At 34.6% G+C, this 24,547-nt stretch overlaps 1 protein-coding gene and 1 pseudogene across 2 annotated transcripts in view; one reads left to right on the top strand and one right to left on the bottom strand.

Moving 5' to 3' along the window:
- The window catches only part of PRRC1 (proline rich coiled-coil 1), a 33,181-nt gene extending 8,981 nt beyond the window's left edge, over positions 1 to 24,200 (top strand). The window contains exons 5-10 of one of the 2 annotated variants that reach the window (XM_019732400.2): positions 2,434 to 2,536; positions 5,941 to 6,104; positions 9,248 to 9,351; positions 16,968 to 17,070; positions 20,900 to 21,071; positions 22,940 to 23,197. In XM_019732400.2, the coding sequence (XP_019587959.1) occupies positions 2,434 to 2,536; positions 5,941 to 6,104; positions 9,248 to 9,351; positions 16,968 to 17,070; positions 20,900 to 21,071; positions 22,940 to 23,061 (768 nt within the window). In that variant the 3' untranslated portion in view covers positions 23,062 to 23,197. Of the gene's footprint in view, positions 1 to 2,433; positions 2,537 to 5,940; positions 6,105 to 9,247; positions 9,352 to 16,967; positions 17,071 to 20,899 lie in introns of both variants that reach the window. The other variant, XM_019732398.2, reaches the window with a different exon arrangement.
- On the bottom strand, positions 7,970 to 8,394 carry LOC109447742 (DNA-directed RNA polymerases I, II, and III subunit RPABC4; annotated as a pseudogene).
- Positions 24,201 to 24,547: the final 347 nt, after the last annotated feature.

Below are 24,547 nucleotides of genomic sequence, written 5' to 3'. Positions count from 1 at the left end.
TGTTCTTCTTTCTAGCTGCTTTGCCCTGCATGCCATTGCATTTATTTCCCATGTTTTATTTTGCAAAAGTGTTTTGGCATTTTCTAATTGTAATTCTTATCAGTAAAACTATGATGATAAGTTTTATCTTATATCCAAATCTTTATGTTCATCTCTGTTTTATCAGGATTAATTCCTGATGAATGTCAGAGTGAACATTTTAACAATTACTGATACATATTACTCTCCAGGAAGGTTATACCAAAAGACTGTCACAGCATTTTTCACTTATTAGCACTGATTATTAACTTGAAATACAATGTTTTCTAATTTGATAGGCAAAAAAATAATGCCTTGTTTTTATTTGCATTTCTTTGTTACTGAAGTTAAACATTTTTTATGTGTTTGTGCCTTTTTTTTTTTTTTTTTTTTTTTGCTATTTATAGTTCTCTTTTGTGAAATATCTGTTCTTTGCCTAGTTTTGAATTGGGATGATTTTCTTCTCTTAAGGAATTCATAAGAGCTCTTAATGAATTCATAAGAGCTCTTAATGTATTAGGAATATTTTATTATATGATATTTTATATGTTGCAGTTTTTTCCATTTTTACCTTACATTTTAATGTTATACTTTTTGACACAAAAGCTTCTAAATTTTCAGGACTCAGTTTTATCAGTCCTTTTTCAATTTTTTTAATGATAAAAATGACCTTTGCCTACCACAATATATGATAAATGTTTTTCTATGATTTCTTCTAATTCTTTTATGGTTTCTTTTTTCACACTTACCAGTTTAATGTAACTGATACTGACTTTACTGTATTATGTGAGGTAGAAGTCTAATTTTCTTCCTGCTGCTTAATTGACTGTTCCAACATCATAGCTCAGTGATTTGATGTGTCACCTTTATCATAGTTACTGCATTGTGGGTTAATGTTGGTTTCTGGACTCTGTATTCTATTCCACTGCATTGCCTTGCGACAACAGTACAACACTTTTAATTATTGTAATTCTATTATATTAATGTTTATTGAAAGCTTACTCTGCTAAGGTGGGAATGGGGAGATGTTTGTTGATTATTAGTAAGCTAAGGTCAATTCCAACTCTCTATATTCATAAAGACATCAGTTTTTGGTTATATAAGTTTGCTGATTTTTCTATAAAATCTTCTTTACTAGTCTTTTCCTTTTATTTTTCTTGATGAATTTTGGAATCATTCTGTCAATTTCCCCTCAATATTTTGCTGATAGTTTGGCTGCAATTTAATTCTATATTAAACACTTTTAGATTAGTAGGTGTTTGACTGACAGCATTTGAGCTTCATGTTTCATGAAGATGACGTTTTTCTAAGCTGGCTTTTTTGTATCCTACTGTGCTTTTCTAAGGTTTTCTTTATATAAGAGCTATCACTTTTGCTTGTTAAGAGGGTGTGTCATTGTATCTGTTATCAGTTGTAATACCTAGTTCAACTCCACAGGTCTTATAAATAACTCTCCTGATACTCAGCATAAGGTTGGTCCACAATCTTAAATATCAGTGTTAATGAATCACCTTAGTTTAATGGTGGGTTGGAAGAGGTGAAATCAGTGACCTGTTAGCCAGATGCCATCTTGGAGTCATTGCTTTCTCTCATGTCTTTTACCATGGGAGAAGTATAGCACAAGACGGAAGTACTCAGACCTGTTCCTCTGTCTAGTTGTATGGTTTTAAAACTCAGGTGGGTGCAAGACCTATGAGGGGATCATTTCATAAGTTATATAAATGTCCAACCACTATTCTGTACACTTAAAACTAATATAATACTGTATGTCAACTGTAATTGAAAAATAAATTTAAAAGAATCCAGAAGAATAGGTCTGGCTTAAAAGGGAGAATTTGGGAATGAACAAAACAAGCAATGGGAGCTAGGAAAAAAGAAGAAACTTTAGTAGAACGTAACAGAATATTATATACTAAGGTAATAAGTAATTGTTTTGGGGGACTAAAGATGAGAAATGTTTTCACTATTTTTATTACTTTTTACTATTTTTGTTGTATATTTTATATGGGTCTATGGAGACATCTAATTACAGTCTTAATTTGGGACCTTGATGGATAAGTTTTGTCAAGATTTTATAGAAATAAATACATTGAAATGAAATAATGTATACGTATATAGAGAAATGAAATAAATATATACGTACACACATATGTATATGCAGTATGTATACTTCTGAGGCCAGTGCTACACAGAGTGTGGTTTGCAGACACTGCTGCAGGTCTCTGATAGATAAGTTGGGAGTAAGCATTTTGAAACTCAGTAGCAATTTAACATTGCCATAACCTTATTTTTCTTATCCTTTGCAAAAGTACAGGTCTGTGATGCATTGGGAACCTAAGAAAACAGTTTCTTTCATTATCAGGTGATTATGGTGTTCTTTGCTTAGAATGGGTATTTATATTTTATTTTATGCAGGGTGTGGCCGGAAATCCTATGGTGAAATCTGTGCTTGATAAAACAAAACATTCCGTAGAAAGCATGATTACAACGCTGGATCCTGGCATGGCTCCGTATATCAGTATGTACTTAAGATAGACAAGCATCTGCCATATTTTTTTAAAGTTTATGCCATGTCAGCCACTCATTGTAATTCCACAGATCTGTAATCAGTGGAAATCCTCTTACAGTCTTAAATTGTCAAGTCTTAATTTGGGCATTTTTAATTCTTTTCCTTAGTTAAATACTATTAAATACATTTTGAAAACCCCTCAGAATGAACTTTGGAGGAGTAAAAATGATATGAATTAATAATATACATACTGATTTTAAGTATGAATATGGTTGGTGTTGCTTTATATGAATTTTATTCACTGTTGATATTTATTCATATTCGATTTTGGCATTTCTCCAGTTACCTATTTTAATTAAATGTGTGTATGCTTAACTCAGAAATATTATTTTTAGAGGAAGTTAATCTACTTCAATAATATCTGATTACTGTAATAGGTTTGTCGTTGTGAAAGCTGTTTTAACCCCTTTTGAATCTTCCAGACATGCTGTCTGCCATTTAATTTTTAATCCAGTATGTGAAAAACATAATCACTTAGCAGTATCAGTGATCAATTATTAGTAATTCTGTTGAAGTAACTTACAGGCCAAAGCTGTGTACTAGGTACCTGAATAGAGATTCAGTGGCCTTAACAAGCCAATAGTTCCCACAAGTCTTAACTTTGTTGGTAGTTTACTATCTGGTACGTGTCAGATAACAGGATCTAACAATAAGTACCATTTGTTAAATACTTGCTCTTCCAGGCACTAATTCTCAAAAGCGCTCTGCAAGGTAGGTATTATTTTCTTCAAGTTTTTGATGAGGAACCTAGGTTCAGAGAGATTTAAGTTATCCTAGGTCCCACTAGGTGAAGCCAGATTGACCCTATGCTCAGTTTTTTTACACTTAGTCACTTTGCTTCCCTTGAAGTAGAAAATTGAATCAGGAATTAAATCAGCTAAATTATTCTTGGTGTTTTACCTGCCAAAGGATTTAGAAATAGGACCCTACCATGTATGTTGATTTTACATATTAACAATAAAGTTGGACATAATGAATGCATCATATATATTCTTTTTTCCCAAAGTTCTTATTTTGAATGAAAGAAAAAAAGGAATCAGTATATTTGGAGCTCTTGCTGTGTTAGTGGGTACTATGTTTGTGAGAGCAATTATTAGGTTGGTACAAAAGTTTAAAAGGTTAAAAATTGCAAAAACCACAATTACTTTTGCACCAACTCAATATTTTACTTATTCTTAGAGCAAGCCATGTGAGGTGATAGGTACTTTTTCTATGAAGAAACAAGCTCAGTGACTTTCCCAGTATAATGAAGCTAGAAAATGATAAAGTCAGGACTCAATTAAGACAGTTTCTCAAGCCAGTATTCTGCGTGACATCAAGAAAAAGGCACAAAACCAAGAAGGGGGGATAGAAAAGAAAGATACAAAGTGAAATTTATATTATTAGATAATATAACATAATCTTAATCAGTAGCTTTCATGAGTCTGGACTATGTTGGTAGCTTTAAAAAGTAATACTGAGTGTGAAAAAGCTGACGTTTGCCTAACAGGCAGCAAAGCAAGACCATTGTTGTCTAACAAAACTCAAGGTGAAACAAGATACTTTTATACAAATATTCTAAAAATCACTTGATTTTATAATTTTAAATGTATCAGAAAAGCACAAGAGCTATTAGAAATGGAGTTTAACACAGTTTAACTTTCCACATTCTTTTCATCAGTTCTCCCTCCGTTATTGTGAAAGGTGTCACTCATCACAAAAGGGCTGAAAAACGCTTTGAGTGCACGCTTAATGGAGTAGTACTTGGCTAGGGTGAAAAGATATGTCCCACATGGAGGAAAAGAACAGAGAAAAAGTGTATTTTTCCTCTTCTCTCCTATGTGAGCCGTTCCTTTTAGGTTTTAGTAACTTCTGAAATTCCAGTAAAGATGGGATCTAAGGAACATTATGTCAGTTTGGAAAAAGGGGATCCATAATACAAAACACAAATATTTGGAAAATATTTTCAACTGGTCCACAAGATATTAGGGAAAAACTTAGCATTGTTTCTGGGCAAAATGTCTTAGAATACAAACAGCTTCCTTGAGGAATTTCTTTTACCAGAGATAGACTAATGCCAAGTAGCAAAATATGTAGTACTTAGAGCCAGGCCTTTGAATTCAGTATATCGCAAAATGTTAGATCAAGATTTTTAAAATAATGAGGTATATTTGATCAATTTACTCTAAATAGTACACAGGTTTTAAAAATAATTCAAATATTAAAAATGTTTTAAAGTATTTTAATATTATTTTTAGCCTTTTTAATTTTAAGTTTTATAAAAGTTGGTATTTCATTTTTTATTGCATATTTGTGTTAGGACAATAATAGATGTATTATTTATAAGTATCCCTTTGTGGTATGTGCTTTTTTTTTTCAATGATGGGGACATATAATTTAGAAAGTATAATTCCCACATTTTAAACTATTTTCTAGATAAAAAGCACATTTAATGGTAGTCTTTGTTTAGTGCAGAACTTCTACGCATCTCTTTGGCAAATTGTATCAGTAACAGGCATTTTAATTTTCTATAGAGTACCTCATATGTATAACTTATACTTCATAAGTCAGTTATTTAATTTCTGTGATTGCTTCATAGCTGAAAGATTGGCAACTGTGGCATCCATAGGGTGTTACAGTTTTGTGTATAATAGATGTCTGTCTTGATTAATTAACAGCAGAAAAACCATTTTGATTTGCAACCTTAAAATTGCGATAAATGTATCTATCCAAAGTTTAAACTAATCAGAAAATGAAACAACTAAATTAACAGAGTAGTGTAGTAGAAAACAAACTATTTTCATAGTAGCTGTAACATCATTTCTCAAATTGATGTTTATAGAACACTTTTTAGGAGCTATTATTAGATGCTAAAAAAGTATTCCATGAACAGATTTAAGTATGGAAAATGCTAGGTTAAAGCCATGATTTTTAATTATTGGATTTCTCAAAATCTTAATGCTAATGTGTGTTGTAAATTTCCAAGAAAGAAATATGGTGTGCAGCAAGCATCTCCCAAGCTTAACTGACCACAGAAAGCTGTTTTCAAGGGGAGCTACTAATATATTCTGGAACAGTATTTCATAGAATATAGAACAATGTGGTGTTCTATTTGTGGCAGATATGGTACTCAGAACCATTAGAAGGTATGTGACATCTTCTGCTTGCAGATAGACTGCCTCAGATAATGCACTAAATTCTCATTTTTAAAACAGGAAAATTTGGCAGTTCAGGGCTAAGCACTTGGAATAAAATGGCTATATGTTGCATCATTTTGTGAGGTTAGTAATAATTATGCAAATAAAATGTTAGAGTATGATAGTAATTATGAAAATTTCATTATTTTAATTGAAATTTTCTTCTGGTTTTTGTAGAATCTGGAGGTGAACTGGATATTGTAGTGACTTCCAATAAAGACGTAAAAGTTGCTGCCGTCCGCGATGCCTTCCAGGAGGTCTTTGGTTTAGCGGTGGTGGTGGGGGAGGCCGTGCAGTCCAATATTGCCCCGCAGCCAGTGGGCTATGCCGCGGGATTAAAAGTGAGTCAGGGAGCACCTTTTCAGGATATAACAATTGGCAATTAATTTTTTCATAATTCTCATAATCCTATGGTCTGTACGGAGCTAATTGGTTTTTACATACTGAAATAATGATCAGCTTGGTTTTTAATTAGACAACTCTGTAGTGTCATGAAGACATAGTAGAGTTTTAATTTAAAGATACCCAAGATGGGTTTTGATTATTGGGGGAGGGGAGGAAACACACACAAAGAGAGTAAGTAGTTAGTTCTAAAAGAGATCTTCTTAACCCAGTGTTAACATTCAAATCAGTTGCTAAAGATATAATAACTGTCAAATCCCGTAAGCTTTTTATTACTACCACTGTTAATACTTGACGCTTATGCACTTCTTCAGGGTTAGGTCCCTGTGAGCCTCTAGTCACAGCATTTTTGCCAACTAGTCAGTACATAACTCTTTTTATGTCTACTTCTGTTTAAATACAACTCAGTGTGTATATATGATTCTTTAACATTGAACTCGCGCTGCTGACAGTGGTATACTGAATTCATGCCTAAAGGAGGCTTATCTCTCACATATTTTCTCCATAAGGCACATCACAGTCTTGTGCTTAGAAACACGAGACGACACTTCAGCACTATACTTGGGGGCCATTTTAAACAGCAGAATCACCAAGAAAAAGCACAACTGTGAAAAAACACAGTGCTCACTAAGTTTATTGAAAAGTGAATCACAGTTATGACCATTGTTTTATATAGCTTATAGTCAACAAATAGAGCCCTATAGTTAATATCTACAAGAATGTATGAAAAAGCATGAAATTTTCTCTAAACCAAGGCTCTCAGTAAAAAGTTCTTAGGGGCCTTTGTGTATTTTACTTCAGTTCTGAGATAATTCTTCAGTGTGGCCTCTGCTACCTAATTCTTCATCCCCTGTACTACTGGAAAATAAAGGTAAAATTCCATTCTCCATACCTTAGTAGGGACTAATATTAACATGTCTATAATTGTGACTCCAAAAGATGCCACATTTAATTAATGTGGTCAAAAGGGAAGAGAGGTCAGTATTTTCATTTTCTCTTCTGGATTCCATAAACAAAACCAAAAGAACAGAGTTAAACTTGTCTACCTAGCTCACTTTCATATCTCTTATAGCTGCTAATTAGTTTCAATTAAATATTTTGTGACCCCTATGAAGTATAAAGTCCAGTGCTGTAGTTTAAAGGAAATTACCCCTGGGACCCTGGAAGCATAAAATCTAGGAATATTTTTTTGTAGTGCATAACTGAGGTATCACCTTCAGAGAGGGATGAATTCTAAGCATCCACTAATCCCCTAATTGTTACTGAATTAACATTTATTTAAACTTCTTTATAATTAAAATTAAGCCGTAAGTACCTCTTGGGAGGAGTGAATTAGGCAAATTCACAATATCCAGTATAAAAAAATTAAGTTTATATCTTATGTGTTATATTTTCTTTCAAATTCAACACCTGCCTCCTCATTCAGTATTAGATTTGTTGAATACACTATTTAGATTTTTAACATTACTTATATAGGCCTTCATTTTTTCCTTTGTTCAGTTTTTCATGTAGTAAGTAAGCTCTTACTGAATGCCTAGTAGGTCAGACTCTATGCTAGATACTAGCAATATAAGAGTAAGCGAAAATACAGTCTTGATTTTATTGTACTTTAAATCATATTTTCTTTTATCCATCTTTATAAGCTAATATCTTTATTGTAATTGAACAAAAAATTTCTTTATATGAACTATTAATGGAGACCTAAATACAATATGGTTTTTAAAGTGAAATCATGTATGTATAGTTATATTCATAAAGTATACTAATCAAAAGCTGTACAATAAATTAACAAGAAATCCAAATATTAGGTTGGTGCAAAAGTAATTGCAGTTTTTGCAATTGTTTTTAACCCTTTAAACTGCAATTACTTTTGCACCAAACTAATACAAAGATATTCCTCTGAATTCCATGTTTCATCGAGCATCAAAAACCACTAATCTTTTAGTCCTTTTCTTGTACATTATTCTGTATCTACATTCTCTGCATCTGATTGGATCCCTGGACTATATTTCATTTTCTGTGTGACATTCTCCACAGGTAATATTGGCTGCTGCTTTGGGGGTTGAACATCCTTCTGGGTGTCCATTTTAGACCCCATGTAGCACAGAGAAACTCCTCTCTTGAATAAGCTAATGTCTTAAATTTACACACAAACACATATATAAGCTAATGGCTCATAGTTGTCACCTTCTGTTCTTCATTTATCGCTGAAATAAATTCAGTTGTCTCTAGAAGTGCCCTAGCTTTCTCAATTTTCATTTGAATAAGAATTAACCTCTTAACCTCATTCACTATTAAGCTCTGCTGTCCATAACAAAAATAGGTATTTATCCATGGCTAATTTTATTCAGAAATAGAAAGATTTTTATCTCGTTTTTGAATACATTCTCACACATCATTCATGATCACTGTTCATGAAGCAATTCAGGTAGAAGTAAACAGCAACCTTGTTCTCATTAATCCAGTTTTTTTAGTTTTACTAATAGATATATTTATGATTTTGAGTTATCTGTCTAGTGTTCATCTCCCCTCAGTTTCATAAATGGTTATAATATTCCTGAATAAGCTTTGGGGTAATATATACATTTCCAGTTTAAAACGCTCATTTTGGTTCATATTTTTAAGGTTCTATTTAAAAGGAATCAGAAGAAAGAGAAAAAACATATTTACCATTGATATGATTACATACTTAGAAAATTAGAGACAACTAAAAAACTATTGGGACTGACTACTGAGTTTTATTCAGTAAGAGGACCTCTTGCCAGATCAACAATAAAAAAACACATAGTTTCCTTATATTCCTAATAACCAATTAGAACATAGAATATAAAAATAATCCATTTCACAGTAGCAACCATAACACTAATGCACATTGGAATAATTTGGAAGGTACACTCCAAAAGTTAATACTATACTGAGAGGAACACAATTAGACTTTTTGTCTTCTATATTTCAGTGTTTACAGTGAGTATATATGTGTTTGTGTGTAAATGTATGCATGTATTGCTTGTGTAATCATAAATTAGTATATTTAATACTGAATAATTTGAAATGGTTTCTAACCTACACTGTTGTTATTCAGGGTGCCCAGGAACGGATAGATACCTTGCGTCGAACTGGAGTGATCCATGAAAAACAGATTGCTGTGTCAGTAGAAAACTTTATTGCAGAGTTGCTACCTGACAAGTAAGCTATTTTTTTTTTTAACATACATTTTTTTTTCTTGTAATGAGAATTTTCTCATTAATCTAGATCTTTCTCAAGATCTTTCTTAGCACAATATTAACTATAGTCACCATGCTGTATATTACTTCTCCGTGACTTATTTTATAACTGGAAGTCTGTACCTTTTGACCCCCTTCACCCATGTCCCCAGCCAACCAGTCTATTCTCTGTATCTCTTGAGTTTTTTTTTATTTGTTTGTTTGTTCATTTTAAGACTCCCTATATAAGGGAAATCATATGATATTTGTCTTTCTCTGACTTATTTCACTTAGCGTAACGCCTTCAGGGTCCCTGCATGTTGCCATAAATAGCAAGATTTCCTTTTTCATGGGTGAATAATAATTGTGTGTGTGTGTGTGTGACATTTTCTTTATCCCTTCATCCATCAGTGGACACTTAACGTTACTTCCATGTCTTAGCTATTGTAAATAATGCTGCAATGAACATGGGGGTGCAGGTATCTTTTTGAGTTAGTGTTTTCATTTCCTTTGGATAAATATCCAGAAGTGGAATTTGGTGGATCATATGGTAGTTCTGTTTTTAATTTTTTGAGGAACTTCCATACTGTTTTCCATACTGCTATACCAATTTACATTCTCATCAGTGTACACGAGTTCCCTTTTCTCCATATTCTTGCTAACACTTGTTATTTCTTGCCTTTTTGATAATTGCCATTCTAACAGATGTGAGGTTATATCTCATTGTGGTTTTGATTTGCATGTCCCTGATGAATAGTGATGTTGAGCATCTTTTCATGTACCTGTTGGCAATCTGTGTATCTTGTTTGGAAAACTGTCTATTTAGAACATATGTCTATTTAATAATTGGAATATTTGGGTTTTTTTGTTATGAGTTCTTCACATATTTTAGATATTAACTCCTTATCAGATATATAGTTTGCAAATATTTTCTCCCATTCAGTAGGTTGCCTTTTTATTTTGTTGATGGTTTCCTTTGCTGTGCAGAACCTTTTTAGTTTGATGTAGTCCCACTTGTTTATTTTTGCGTTTGTTACCAAATCCAAAAAATCATTGTCAAGACCAATGTCAAGGAGGTTACCGCCTATAGTTTCTGCAGGTTTTATGATTTCAGGTCTTTGTTCAAGTTCTTAATGCATTTTGAATTCATTTTTGTGTATGGTTTAAAGTTCCAGTTTTTCCAGCACCATTTATTGAAGAGATTCTCCTTCCCCCAGAATATAAATTTTGACTCCTTTGTCATAAAGTAATTGACAATACATGTGAGATTATTTCTGGGATCTCTAGTCTGTTGCATTGATCTATGTGTCTGTTTTTATGCCAATACCATACTGTTTTGATTATTACAGCTTTGTAATATTGTTGGAAATCAGGGAGCATGATGCCTCCAGATTTTATTTCTCAAGATTGCTTTGGCTGTTCAGTATCTTGTGGTTCCATACAAATTTTACAATAATTTGTTCTATTTCTGTGAAAAATGCCATTGAAATTTTGATAGGGATTTACTTTCTTTCTCGGATGTTTTTATTGGTGTATAGAAATGCAAAAGATTTTTATATATTAGTTTTGTATCCTGCAACTTTGCTGTGTTCATTTATTATATCTAACAGTTTTTTGATGGAATCTTTAGGGGTTTTTTATACCGTGTTTCCCGGAAATAAGACGTAGCCGGACAATCAGCTCTAATGCGTCTTTTGGAGCAGGAGCAAAAATTAATATAAGACCTGGTCTTATTTTACTATAATATAAGACCGGGTCTTATAATATAATATAATATATAATATAATATGATACCAGGTCTTATATTAACTTTTGCTCCAAAAAACGCATTAGAGCTGATTGTCCGGCTAGGTCTTATTTTCGGAGAAACAAGGTATGTAATACCATGTATCTGCAAATAGTGACAGTTTTATTTCTTGCTTTCTGACATAGATGCCTTTTCTTGCCTAATTGCTCTGGCTGGGATTTCCAATACCACGTGGAATAAAAGTGGTCAGAGTGGTCATCCTTGTCTTTTTCTTGATCTTAAAGGAAAAGCTTTTAGCTTTTCACTATTGAAGATGATTTTAGCTGTGGCTTGTCATATTTGGCCTTTATGTTGAGATATATTCCCTCTGTACCCACTTTATTGAAAGTTTTTTTAATCATAAAGGGATACTGAATTTTGTCAGTTGCTTTTTCTGTATCTACAGAGATGATCATATGATTTTTAGCCTTCATTTTGTTAATGTGGTGTAGTACATTGATTTGCATGTGTTGAAACATCCTTGCATCCCTGGAAAAATTGCACTTGATCATGGTGTGTCATCCTTTTAATATTGTTGAATTCGGTTTGCTGATATTTTGTTGAGGATTTTTGCATCTGTATTCATCAGGGATATTTGTTTGTGTATTTCTTTTGTGGTGTATTTGTCTGGTTTTGGTATCGAGGTAATGGTGGCCTTGTAAAATGAGTTTGGAAGTGTTCCCTCCTTTTCTATGTTTTGGGAGAGTTTGAGAAGGATTGGTATTAATTCTTCCTTAAATATTTGTTTTACGAGTAATTCACTAGTGTAGCTATCTGACCCTAGTCTTTTGTTTGTTGGGAGGTTTTTTTATTAATGATTCAATCTCCTTATTAGTAATAGGTCTGTTCAGATTTTCTTTTATTATTTACTCTTGGCAGGTTGTATGTTTCTAGGAATTTATGCATATCTTCTAGGTTGTACAATTTCTTGGCATATAACTGTTCAGTAAGAGGCTTTTGAAGTTTCCCGTAAGAGCAAAGTAGAATTGGGTCTAGGAAGCTCACAGTGAATACCTAGCAAAAAATGTATCCAGTTTTAGAACCAGAGAGAAAAGTATGTTCTGGTTTATCTATATTACTTAACTAAGTATTTGACCTGTGTGGCTCAGCTCACATTTCTACCCCTTTTGACTATAAAATGAATAATAATCTGTTAATAATCAGAACATAGTTTAAGTATAAGGTGATACAGTGGTATATTGGCTTGGATGTAATTGACTACCAGTAGCAAACACAGTCATTTACGTCATTATTCAGACTAATGGAAGGTATGGACAAGAGGGCCTGGTGACAGTCACCAGATTTGAGTTCTGCTAAGCTCTCATCTCTTTAGTTTGGAAGAAAAAACTCCAGGCAATATAATTTATCATTGTTTTGAGAGCATTGTACTTTTAATAGATGGCTTTTTTATGGGAGAATTTTTTTTAGCATGCTGAATTGATTTCTATAGAAATAACTTCCCAATCGTGTAAATCTACCTTTTTAGTAATCACATTGTGGTTTTGTTGTTTATTTAGTATTGACTGACACTGCCTAGTACTTGCAGCTATAGTATACAAAACTTTGAGGGTATATTATAGGTTTGTTGTTAAAAGTGAAAATGTATACACATAGTACAGTTTTAAATGATTGTATAAGGAAGTATATAATTTTTTGCTGATGGGAAATGTTACATATATAATTTCAGTAGAGGTAGTGTCAGATGAGATTCATGAATAACTGGGACTTGAACTGGATTTGAAGAATGGGTAGAATTTGGATAAGTAGCAAAGAATAAGAAGGGCATTCTGAATGAAGGAAAAGTTTGAAGATGATTAAGATAAGTCATCTGAGGTCAGTGATTATATCACCTTCACTGAACGATTTTAGATAGGAAATCAAGAAGTGGTTTGGGGACAAATTGTCAAGAGCTTTGAATGGTAGGTTGAGAAGTTTGAATTTTTCATGTAAGTCCCAGGGAACCATCCAATGATCATTATTATTTGTTTTTCCCTCTACCCCTCTATTAACCTTTTACTAGTTATTTAATGGTTAATTTAGCAATTACATTGTGCCTTTTTAATGTATTACATTATAACAAAAATTATGGCTTGAGAATATGGGAACCACGTTTAATACCATTTACCCTTTTCACCTTTTGCAGTAGTGTTGTCAAGTCTCTTTATTCTGCATATATTTTAAACACCTAAGAAATTACTAGTGGTGCTCTGTGCATTCAATATTCATTTGTTTCTTCTCTGAATTCCTTCTAGCATTTTTTGTTTTTCTGTCTGGGATCATTTTCCTTTGATACTACTTTGTAATGGAAGATTGATTAGCTATGAATTCTGAGCTTTTGTCTGTCTGAAAGTGCTTTTACTTCACCTTTCTTTTTGAAGAATGTGTTTGCTGGATATAAAAGTCTTAAGTTGGCAGTTCTTTTCTTGCAGCACTTTAAAGATATATTGTTTTCTGGCTTCCATCATTTCTATTAAGAAGTCAGTAGTCTATCACAATATTGTTTCTGTGAAGATAATGTGTTGTTTTCTCTGTCTGCTTTTAGGATTTTTCTCTGATTTTATTTTTACAGTTTACTATGGTTTGCCTAGGTTGATTTACATGTTTTTGTATTTATTTATTTTTGTAGATTCACTGCACTTGATTCTGTCTTTCATTAGATTGATGTCTTTAATCAATTTTGGAAAATTTGTGGCCATTATATCTTCATTAGGCCGTTATATCCTCTCTTCTTAATCCATACTAGAAACCATCAACAGACAGCCTGTTTTCTCTTTCTTGGACTCTAATTACATGCTTGCAACGTACTGTGAAAAGGTGAACATTTCTCACATTGTCACTGCTTCCCCTGCCCCTCTGCTTTTTCTCTGTTTTTCAGTTTGAGTATTTTCTGTTCACCAGTCTTCGGTTCAATAATCCTGCCTTCTGCTGTGTCCAGCCGGCTATTCACCCATACATTGAATTCTTTTCTTTTTAATAGATTCAATTTATCTGTTGTATATCTGTATCTTTTCATCTATTTTGACTTTTTTTTTTTTCACCTCTCTTTTCTTGAATATATGAGTTAGTAGACAGGATTTTAGAATAACTAAATTCCAATATGTGGGTCACATGTGGGTCTCCTTTGGCCTTTCCTTTTAGTTGGATGATCTGTTGCTCTCTGAATGCCTAGAAATCTTTGAAAGTTAGACATTGTTTATAAGAAACTATGGAGTCCTCAGGTGATCTTCAGAAGAGTCACCCTTTCCTCTAATAAAGAGAGTTGTGGGTGTGTGGAAGGGGGTGGTGTAGTATACAGATTAAGCTAGGTTGCACTCAGTATGCGTTGAACACCTTCAGCTCCCCTTTGAACGGTTCTCTCCATCTGGAATGTTACTCCATTTGTCATCCTTGCGTCTGTCACTCTTTGATACCTTTAATTATACGATATCCAGCTTTTCATGGGGAGCATTGGCCTGCTGTAAACTGCTCCGTCATGCCTAGATGTGGTATTTTTTCCTACCAAATTGCTTTGAGCAGAAGAGTAGCATATTAGAAAGATTAGGAATAGTAAATAGTATTAGGAAGTCTGTTGATGGTTTTTAGTATGGATTAGGAGGAGAGAGGACAAAAAGGTTGTGATAGTAAGTTATACAAAGGGGACAGAGGGAGTACATGAGAACAGACAGCAAACCCAGGATCCAAAATACTTGATATTTCCTTCTTTGGCTACTTCTCCCTGTGGTGTTCCTACAGGAAATAAAGGCATGGAAGAAAATGCAAGGAAAAGAATGCTTATAACGGAGGCAAGAAAAGACCAATCCAGGAAGAGCAAGTCAGCCCAAAGAAGAAATCCCAAATGTGTTTGGCCCCTAGCAAAGAGTAGAGCCAGTATAGAACTAGCTGTGATGAACTGCATCAGTTCATGCTACATGAGAAAAATTAGCATGCTGGGTAACACACATGGAAAAAATGTCTGTGTAAGCATGGACTGTCCTTATTCTGAGATTAACCTGTCAAATATTAAAATCTTGGGTTGTATGTTAAATGTGCTAAAGTGTGTTAAAAATATCCTTTCTTTTGTGAATTGACTGGTGATAGGAGATGGTCTATCTTTGTAAAATACAAATTGACACACCTATATCAGTTCTCCAGATTCGATTTTGAAATTTTTTTCTGCTACTTGAAGTCTAAATATTTTGGAACCACAATTTTTCTTAAGCCTTTTTCAAGTCTAAGTGGCCTCCATATAGGATTGGTCAAGTCCATCTTATTTTACCAAGCACTTGGAGAGGGAAGGGAGGAAAGGGAGAGAGATCCTCAGTGATGGCCTTGAAAGTGATCAGTGGAGATTACCACTCTTCCTGGAGTGGTGAGGGAGGTGAAGTTGAAAGTCGGGAGGAGAACTGAAAATTTCTTCACCCAACAGCACTAGTAGTGAAAGAAATGGAAGAGATTTTTGTGGGGATAACAGATACTGCACTTTTAGATTGAGTTGAAGGGGATCTTGAAGTTTTCTAAAGTGTATTCACTGGCATCACAAAAGTCTCTTTCCATCTACCGTGTATAACTGCTTTTCAGGAAGTCCATACCCAACAGCTGAGTCACTACAGTAAAGGTATTCTGTATCATCTGCATTATACACAAATCATACAAAACAAAATTTAGCAAACAATTAGTATACCATATACAATATTATTTAATATTAATTTAAAACAGTTGACAGATATGAATACCACACATACAAATACTACAAACTGCCATTTTAATACTCAGCAAGGGTGTTTATGTTACTCTTTTTACACGTGTTTTTTTGTTCATTCTATTTGTTCTTGCTTCTTTGAATATCTAAATAAGTCTCCTAATCCACTTTACATTTCATTATACTTTATTAGATCAACATAATTTTTTAAATAGACATTGAACATTTTCTTGCTATATCCTGTTACTTAAATTCAGGATTTCAAAGCATCTGGTAGTTTTATGATTCTGGTTAGCTATAAAATGCTGGTGGGGTTATAGTTGACTTAAGTCGATTTTAAAACGTATCACTTTATAATTTGTAAGTATCTTTAAATAGTAAGTTTTTTTATTTCATGAAGATGTTTTCAAAGATTGATTCATTGTGAACAATTCAGAAAATGTGATTAGAAGGGTTTATCAAGAATGAGGAAAGGACTTTTTGCCTATGAATTACCTTATTTTTAAATTTTCTAATAACTTTTCTAGTTGTTATATGTGGATGATAGAAATGTAATATAAATTTTCCCATATTTTCTCAAGTGATATTTTAAATATGACTCATGACAAACTATTTGCATGTGCTCAAATGAGTAAAGTTATCTGTTGCATGTGAGTACCCCATCCCATTCTTCTACCCTCATCTTAGCAAAAAAAGGAACTTTCCATGATAAATAATTTTCAGTTATTTTTTTCGTTGTTATTTCCCATTCTTTTTCACCTTTTGCGTTTAAGCCAACGGTAATTTTATACTGTGTTTTCCCGAAAATAAGACCTAGTTGGACAGTCAGCTCTAATGTGTCTTTTGGAGCAAAAATTAATAAGACCGGGTCTTGTATTAAAATAAGACTCGGTCTTATATTAATTTTTGCTCCAAAAGACGCATTAGAGCTGATGGTCAGGCTAGGTCTTATTTTTGGGGGAAACACGATGTATTGTTTCTATGGCTTGCCCTCTTAAAAATTGATTAGAAAAACATTTTCTTTTTGAAATCTTTTTATGTTTTATTTGAATGATAGTACTTAATTTTACTTTTTTCTATTCACTATAACTTTTACTTAGTACATAAACAACTTGTAACTCATATTCTGTTACAGATGGTTTGACATTGGTTGTTTGATAGTTGAAGATCCTGTCCATGGCATTCATCTAGAAACATTTACACAAGCCACACCAGTGCCTTCGGAGTTTGTACAACAGGTTAGTTATCTTTTTTTTTTCTTTCCATTATGCTCCTGAGAAACTTGCAATATTGTCTTCAAAATAAAAATGTGGTTATATATTTTGTTGGGAATAGCCTTTGTTTTTCAGTTTCCTATTTGTTTCATGTTTCATACCTCCCTACTTTTGTTTACTAACTGTCTTTGAAAAGGTAAACCTTTTCATATAACACGGTTAATCACTATTTTCCTCAATTTTTTTATATCATTGTTTTCCTTACCCTAAAATCAAAAACGTTTACTTCTTCTGTTGGTTTTATGTTCACCTTTCATTTAGTTTCCCCTTTATCCCACATTTTATTTCTCCTGTTACCTTCATTTCCTTTTTCTTTGTCTTAATCTTCCTCTCTTAGTTTGTTCATCTTTGGTAACAAGTAGAAACCTATTTTTTTTAAAAAGTTTAGAAACCTTAGTGAAAGGCACGTATTTCCCTATCTACATTGTTTCCAGAAGACTGTAAGCATTAATGTATAATGGTTTTGATTCCTTTTATATTTTTACATGTTACCTTTAATTCTTTCTTGAACTAAATGGATATAATATGTATTTACATTGGGATCTTTGTACTCCTAAATAGTATTTTTGTTGACTTTTTTCCCTGTTCCCCATTTTGTAAAATTTTCATCACATTTGTTCTTACGTATATTGTCAAATATTATTTCAAAACTGTCTCAAAGTTTGGCATTTGAGAAGTTGATAAAGCTACTGGGTACTGTCCCAAGAAAACACATGGATGCACTCAGATACAAATTTGGCATATGTGTTCATAGAATCCCTGAAAGCAACTTGTGGCTCTCTTACCCAGGGGTTTACAATTGAGATGGGGACTAAGCATCTGCAATTTAGATGCTTAGAATTTTGAAATTGTATTGAATTTTATTTATACCACAGTTTCTTTTCAGAAGTTCAAGAAAGCATTTTCATAGATGTTAACGTTAAATTCACTCCAATATGAAGGTGATTTAAAGATTGTAAGCAAACATTGTGCATACTGTTATACCAATAAATTAGAAAAATTAGACAACATGGTTGGTGTTCTAGGAAAGTATAAATTGCCACAGTTGATTTAGGAATAAGAATTAGGTTGAGGGGCAACTGGTTAGCTCAGTTGGTTAGAGCGCGTGCTCTTAACAAGGTTGCCGGTTCGATTCTCACATGGGCCAGTGAGCTGCACCCTCCACAACTAGATTGAAGACAACTTGAGCTGCGTTGTCGCTGAGCTGCCAGAGAGGCGGCCGGATGGCTCAGTTGGTTAGAGGTGTGCGTGCTCTTAACAACAAGGTTGCCAATTAAATTCCCACATGGGATGGTGGGCTGCGCCCCCTGCAACTAAAGACTAAAAATGGCAACTGGACTTAGATGAGCTATGCCCTCCACAACTAGGTTGGAGGACAACTATTTGACTTGGAGCTAATGGGTCCTGGAAAAACCACACTGTTACCCAATAAAATTAAAAAACAGAATTAGGTTGAACCGTATGAAATTGCTGTCTGTGAAGTCATAAGCAGTCAAATATTGGCAGTTTCCTATGATTCAACCTTAATTACCTTCATGAAGCTTTCCAAAAGTCATCTCATTAACATAACAAGACACCTTCATAGCTCTTATCACTTAGGAAATTCCACGTTTTAGGAGCTCTGTGCCAGAAACTGGGATGAAGACCAAATGTGTATTATTATAAATCACACTATTACTGTCCACATCCTGGTCTTCAGACACAGATCTCACAGTGAATCATAAAGGTCAGTGCTAGAATCCCATTCAGTCGTTGATAGCTATCCAGGCCATTTAGGAGAAAGTGTCTCCCAGGGAGAGGCCACGCAGGTGTGTGGTCTGGCTTCTATTTGATCTGTTCAGGTTCCAAAAGCAGCAGTGGTGTCAGCAGTACATGGCTGGCTTCAGCCTTTCAGGCCTCTGGTGCAGGCACACCTCAGAGATAACGGCGGGGCCGGTCCAGACCACCTCAGTAAAGCGAGCATTTCAATAAAGCGAGTCACATGAATTTTTTGGTTTCCCAGTACATAGAAAAGTAATATTTAAACAGTACTGTAGTTTAAGTATGCAAACAACGTACATAGCTTAATTAAAAATTACTTTATTGCTAAAAAAAAAAAAAAGTGCTAACCATCTAAGCCAGTTGGAAAATGGTGCTGATAGACTTGCTTGGCACAGGGTGGCCACGAACCTTCAATTTGTAAAAAAAAAAAAAAAAAAAAAAAATAGATAGAGATACCTGAAGCACAATACAGTGAAGCGCAATAAAATGAGGTTTGCCTATAATTGAGCTAAGAGATAGTATCATCTCTTGCACTGAGCCTTTTGAGTTGTTAGCATAATATTCAGTTTCCCTCATTACATAAACCATTTATTCATTCCTTTACCCATAGCTACTGTTTTTCCTTCTCTCTGTTTATACCCATACTTTTCCACCTTTGGAAGGGACATTTGGTTTGGCCCCTGTGCTGGGCTAGGTTGTAGGCTGCACCACTAGTCTAGCAAATGCCTTTCCCTTAGCCTGTGGACCATCCCCTCAGTAAGCCAGGCTCCCATTACCCTCCTGCCTGACCGTAGGGCCAGGCCGTTGGCCATTACCCATGCATGGTAAAAACCAAACGGGATTTTACCACTGTCCAGTTCTTCCATGACTGCTGGGAAAACAGCATGCACTTCCACCCACCCAGCTGGTTTGTTTTCACCTTCAGTCAGAGTGATGGCCTTCCAATGGCGTGCTGTCCGTTCACCTTGGAACTGCCATCTGTAAACCAAGCAGCTCTTTGGTGTTCAGTTGAGAGCTGTTCATAGGGCACTGTCCACGTGGCAGTCGGCCCAGCAGCTCTTCAGGTGGCTCCAGAGGTAGTCCTAGGAAAAAAGAGACTCCCTGCTTGTATCTGTCCTTGCTTTCTGAGGCAGCATGATCCTGTGTAAACCATTTGCGTACTATTACGGAACTCTTCTGAGCGAGCGCTGCCAACCCTGTTAGGTGTTTCTTCAGCATCTCCGTAGGTAGGATGGGTTTCAAAGTTTTAAGATCAGTTTATGTCCTTCAGTCACAGAAGTAGTTTCAGTTAATACTGTCCAATAGCAAGGTAGTAAATGTCCCTCAAATGGAAATTCTCTAGTCCAGCATCCAGTAGTCATTGCTGGGAGGCACTCACGGGTTTTTGCCGTAAGCCCCAATCTATGCTCCACATAAGGCTATGGCACAGAGATTGTGTCCCTACCAGCACTCTGGCTTCTGTACTACACTGTGTGGGCAGCGGGTCTTACTGATTCCCATAAAGCATGTGTAATTAACAGAGCTTGAAGGGCAGATTTACATGCCTCTGTCATATAGCACTAGATAAGGGAAATGTTCCCCAGTGAGATATACTGTCCATCCCCCAAATACAATCAGGTAAAAGAAACACAGCCATTAGCAGTTGACAGCATTAGCTGTGTTTTTTTCTGAGTTTGTCATAATCTCTATTAAAAGTAACTTGAGAAAGTTTGAAATGTCACTTACAGCTATAGTGGTACCTCGGTTTTCGGACATAATCCATTCCGGAAGACCGTTTGAGTTCTGAAACGTTTGAAAACTGAGGCACGGTTTCCCCATAGAAAGTAATGCAAAATGGTTTAAATCTGTTCCAGACCTTTAAAACCAACCCCTAAAACTGCAAGTTTAGTATGAATTTTACTATCTAATGATACCGTAGATCCATAAAATTCATGGCGTTCGTAAACCGAAATGTTCGTCAGTGGAGACATTCGAAAACTGAGGTACCACTGTATTTCCAATGATAAATAATATCAGTTTCATTTTTCCATAGGCTCAAAGTCTAACTCCCGAGGACTACAATCTGAGGTGGTCAGGCCTTTTGGTGACAGTGGGCGAAGTCCTGGAAAAGAATTTAGCAAATGTCAGCCGGACTGATTGGCACTTGACTTTCACGGGCATGTCACGTCGACAGATGATATACAGTGCAGCCAGAGCAATAGCGGGCATGTATAAACAGCGCCTGCCACCCAGGACCATGTGAGAGGACACTTACCTAGGGGACTGAGCCGTCCTCATCTCGAGCCTGGTGGGAAAGCAGAGATTGTCCCTTCTTAAACTGGGAGCTTCAGTGATCCAGCAGTTTCCACAATTTTCCTGTAGGCTGCAGCTTTTCTTTCTAGAAAGGCATGGTGTCATGCCAGCTGATGAAAAGAAACAGATCCTTTTTATGACTATAATTCATGTACCACAGTTCTCCAAAAAGAAAATATATAAATATTTTTATAGGACAATTTGATATACCAAATTCATGCGGTGCAAATTTGTGTATTGAGACATTTAACTTAATGATGTGTACATTATTTTGTTTTTTAAGAATACAGTTAATTAAAGAACATGTTTATTGGATATTCTTTAAAAGCATTGTTTCTTTTAATTCATGATTAATCTCTTCCTGTCAGTCTTTGAAGTTCCTGTGTGTGCATGTGATCTCAGGTCTGATGCTGAGCGCTGAGCTCAGCGGTTTAGCCTGACGCCCACTTGTGCACGTGTGTACACGTTTTTAACATGGGCCAAAACAACAGAACTGATTGCTTTCTTTTTGGTTATGTACACACACAGTCTGAATAATTCTACTTTTTCCTTTTTTCAAAAACAAGTTTTGGCTTTTTACAGATTTATGCTCTGAACACTAGGTAATGCATTTTGTTTTCTCATTGCTCTATGACAATTAGGTGGCAGATGATTCAAGCATATTTTAAATCAAGCATTTGGGTCATTTTTAAACAATGCTATTCAGTATTTCTCATTAAACTGACAACAGCCATTATTTCTGCTTCCACTCCTCTATATTGCCACTGTAATAGAGAAATTTTTGAGAAGAAATTACTTTGTTGTTTATGGGATTGTATGCCTCCTATTTTAAGTTTACTTCTTACTAAGTTTGCCTTAAACACTGCTTTTCTAACTTTGTGCTATTCTGCCTTTACTTTTTATGGAAGTTTTCAAAGAAAATTTTTATATTCAATCTGGTTTACTTAGTCCATTATGTTGGTATTTAGTGAAAGCTTCTGTTTTTTCCAAATAATATATTTTACCGTTTGGGGATTTATATGTTAATAAATCAAAATTAAATAGTATTGTCTTACATTTCTCAACTCTATGTATGCAAGTTCAAGTAACTTTTTGAAGATAGTTTCTTATATAAATGCAATTTAATTTTTATTTACTCTTCTGTGCAGTTCTTCAGATATAAAAGAATTAGCACAATCTTATATAAAGATTGAAGCTCTTATCCTATATTGTCATCACGTAATGTTTGCTTGTATTATTTCAAGTACTTATTTGGTTTTTGCTGTTTTTTACCTGGGGATGAGATGAGTAAGTATTAATTTTGCAGCTATGATATATGTTAATTTCCAAGCACTGTATAATGATTGTTCAGTGAAATTCAGACTTCTGTGTCATTAAAAGTAATGAGAGAGAAGAGAGATGTAACCAGTTATTGTGGAATAACAGGAACAGAATACTTCTTCCCCTCTTTATTGGTGTTTATAGAATGGTTCATCTGTGTGTTCTCTATCTTCCATGAATAAGAAAAACCTTTCTCTACTGTTGGCATTTATCCTTTATTTTCAAAAGCTACCCTTTTCTAACAGCATTTTATCATGGCGTGGCCGGGTGACTAATCACAGGGATGAAGGAAAATATTCCCATACTTAAAATATTTTTGCTACTTTCTCTCCTGTCACAGAAAAATTTTACAGATCCTAAAAAGTTTAAGTTTTAATTCTGTTCTTATTTTACCAAGTCTCAAATACTTTATGTGTTTTGAGTGGTTTTCATAGAATCACAAACACTGACATCCCATTAGATGGCTATTTTCCTAGAATCCTCAGACAGCAGTGGCAGAGTTATTCTATGTCCTGGTTGAAGCCAGGTGATTTTCCTGCACCTGGTAATTTGGTAAACCTTTTGCTCTTCGAAACAGTGTGAGTGGGTGAGGAGGTGGATTAAGGAAGGGCAGATGGAAAAGAGAAATACATGATCTGGTTCTGGCCATTTCTGATTCTTTATTTGGCCCAGACTTCTCTTTGAAAGGCCTTAGAGGGTGACTGACTCCACACACTCAGCTTTCCCAACTGCTTATTTGTTTTCTCATCCTTAGATTTCGGTGTTGTACAAGGGGCAAGGAAAGGAACTCTATCTCACATCCCACAGCACCATTAGCCAGGCAATCTGCTAGTGTTGGTATTGTGGCATAAGATGCTAGTCATCCGTCGAAGGCCAGGGTTCCCTTTACCAAGTGTCCAACAGCCCCTGTTCTTTTCTTGCTCATTTCCTTCTAACTCCTACAGTAGCATTTTTTAGTGAGAGTTGGATGGAGGGCTATTTGTTTTTTTCTCCCTGAAGCTTCTTAGGCAAACCTACACAGTACTTCATCACTGTGTTGTTTTGGTCGTGTTTGTGATTTTTTTTTTTCACCCTTTCTGAAGTGCTCCAGGAACTACTTATTGAATTTTATAAGCTTGTACATGTCTTTATTTGAATTTAGTGTGGGGGAAAAAAAAAAGGAAAAAATGCAGGAAGAGCAATTTAACATCAACTTCAGTTCAAGATCCGATTCTTAAGTTTATCAGGTAACTTTGGACCTAGAACTGTGCCTCAAACTTCTGGAGTTGGAAAGCTTTAGGTAATACTAGTACTTTTTTCTTCTGATCTCTTATCATTACTTCCCATTCTTTGTTCCTCTTTCTCAAGGATTAATGAGGTAGAAAATCGAGATGAATGAATATAGACAAAATGGTAGTACGATAGAAAGTGTAAGAGTACAAATAAACGTGTATTATGTACATCTATTAAAAAATTATGCAAATTAGTGATATACTCAGGGTCAACTAAATTAATATGTTCTTGGCTAAATAAAATTCTTAACAGGAATTTCTGTTCTGTGAAGCCAAACGGATAATATTCTATGTTCTGAAGGCTGTTGGGTTATGCGTAAATTATTGAACTTGGATTTTTACTCCCAGAATCTGGTGTTCATTTTTAAGGTATTATGCAGGATGATGTGTTGGAGAAAACCAACTTTGTAAGTATGTAAATATAACATAAATAAATAATACCTCGACTTATTTCCCAGGGGTGTATAGTGATTTTTTTAAATGCTAATTCATATTAATATTATACTAGAAGGACTGTTATTCCCTTTTTTGTCTAAGGTGGCTACTGGCTACCAAGAATTTTTATGGAACAACTTCAAACACCATCTTTCAAGTGGAGCTATAATAACATTGAATATAGCAGAATTGCTAACTTCAAGGTCAGAGAACTCAGAATGTTTAGAGAAGATACACTGGAGATATAATAAACAAGAAGTTAAGGTCTATGTCCGCAGGGAAACCTCTTGAGTGCTGACTTCAATTTACCCTTGACCCAGGTGTCCTCTTTAGGAAAATAAGAAAGTTTCTTGTTGCTATAT

The sequence above is a fragment of the Rhinolophus sinicus genome, linkage group LG03 (genome assembly GCF_036562045.2).
Source record: "Rhinolophus sinicus isolate RSC01 linkage group LG03, ASM3656204v1, whole genome shotgun sequence".
Taxonomy (NCBI): Eukaryota; Metazoa; Chordata; class Mammalia; order Chiroptera; family Rhinolophidae; genus Rhinolophus; species Rhinolophus sinicus.
Note: the sequence above shows the minus strand (reverse complement) of the source record. Positions and strands in the feature narration are given on the sequence as shown.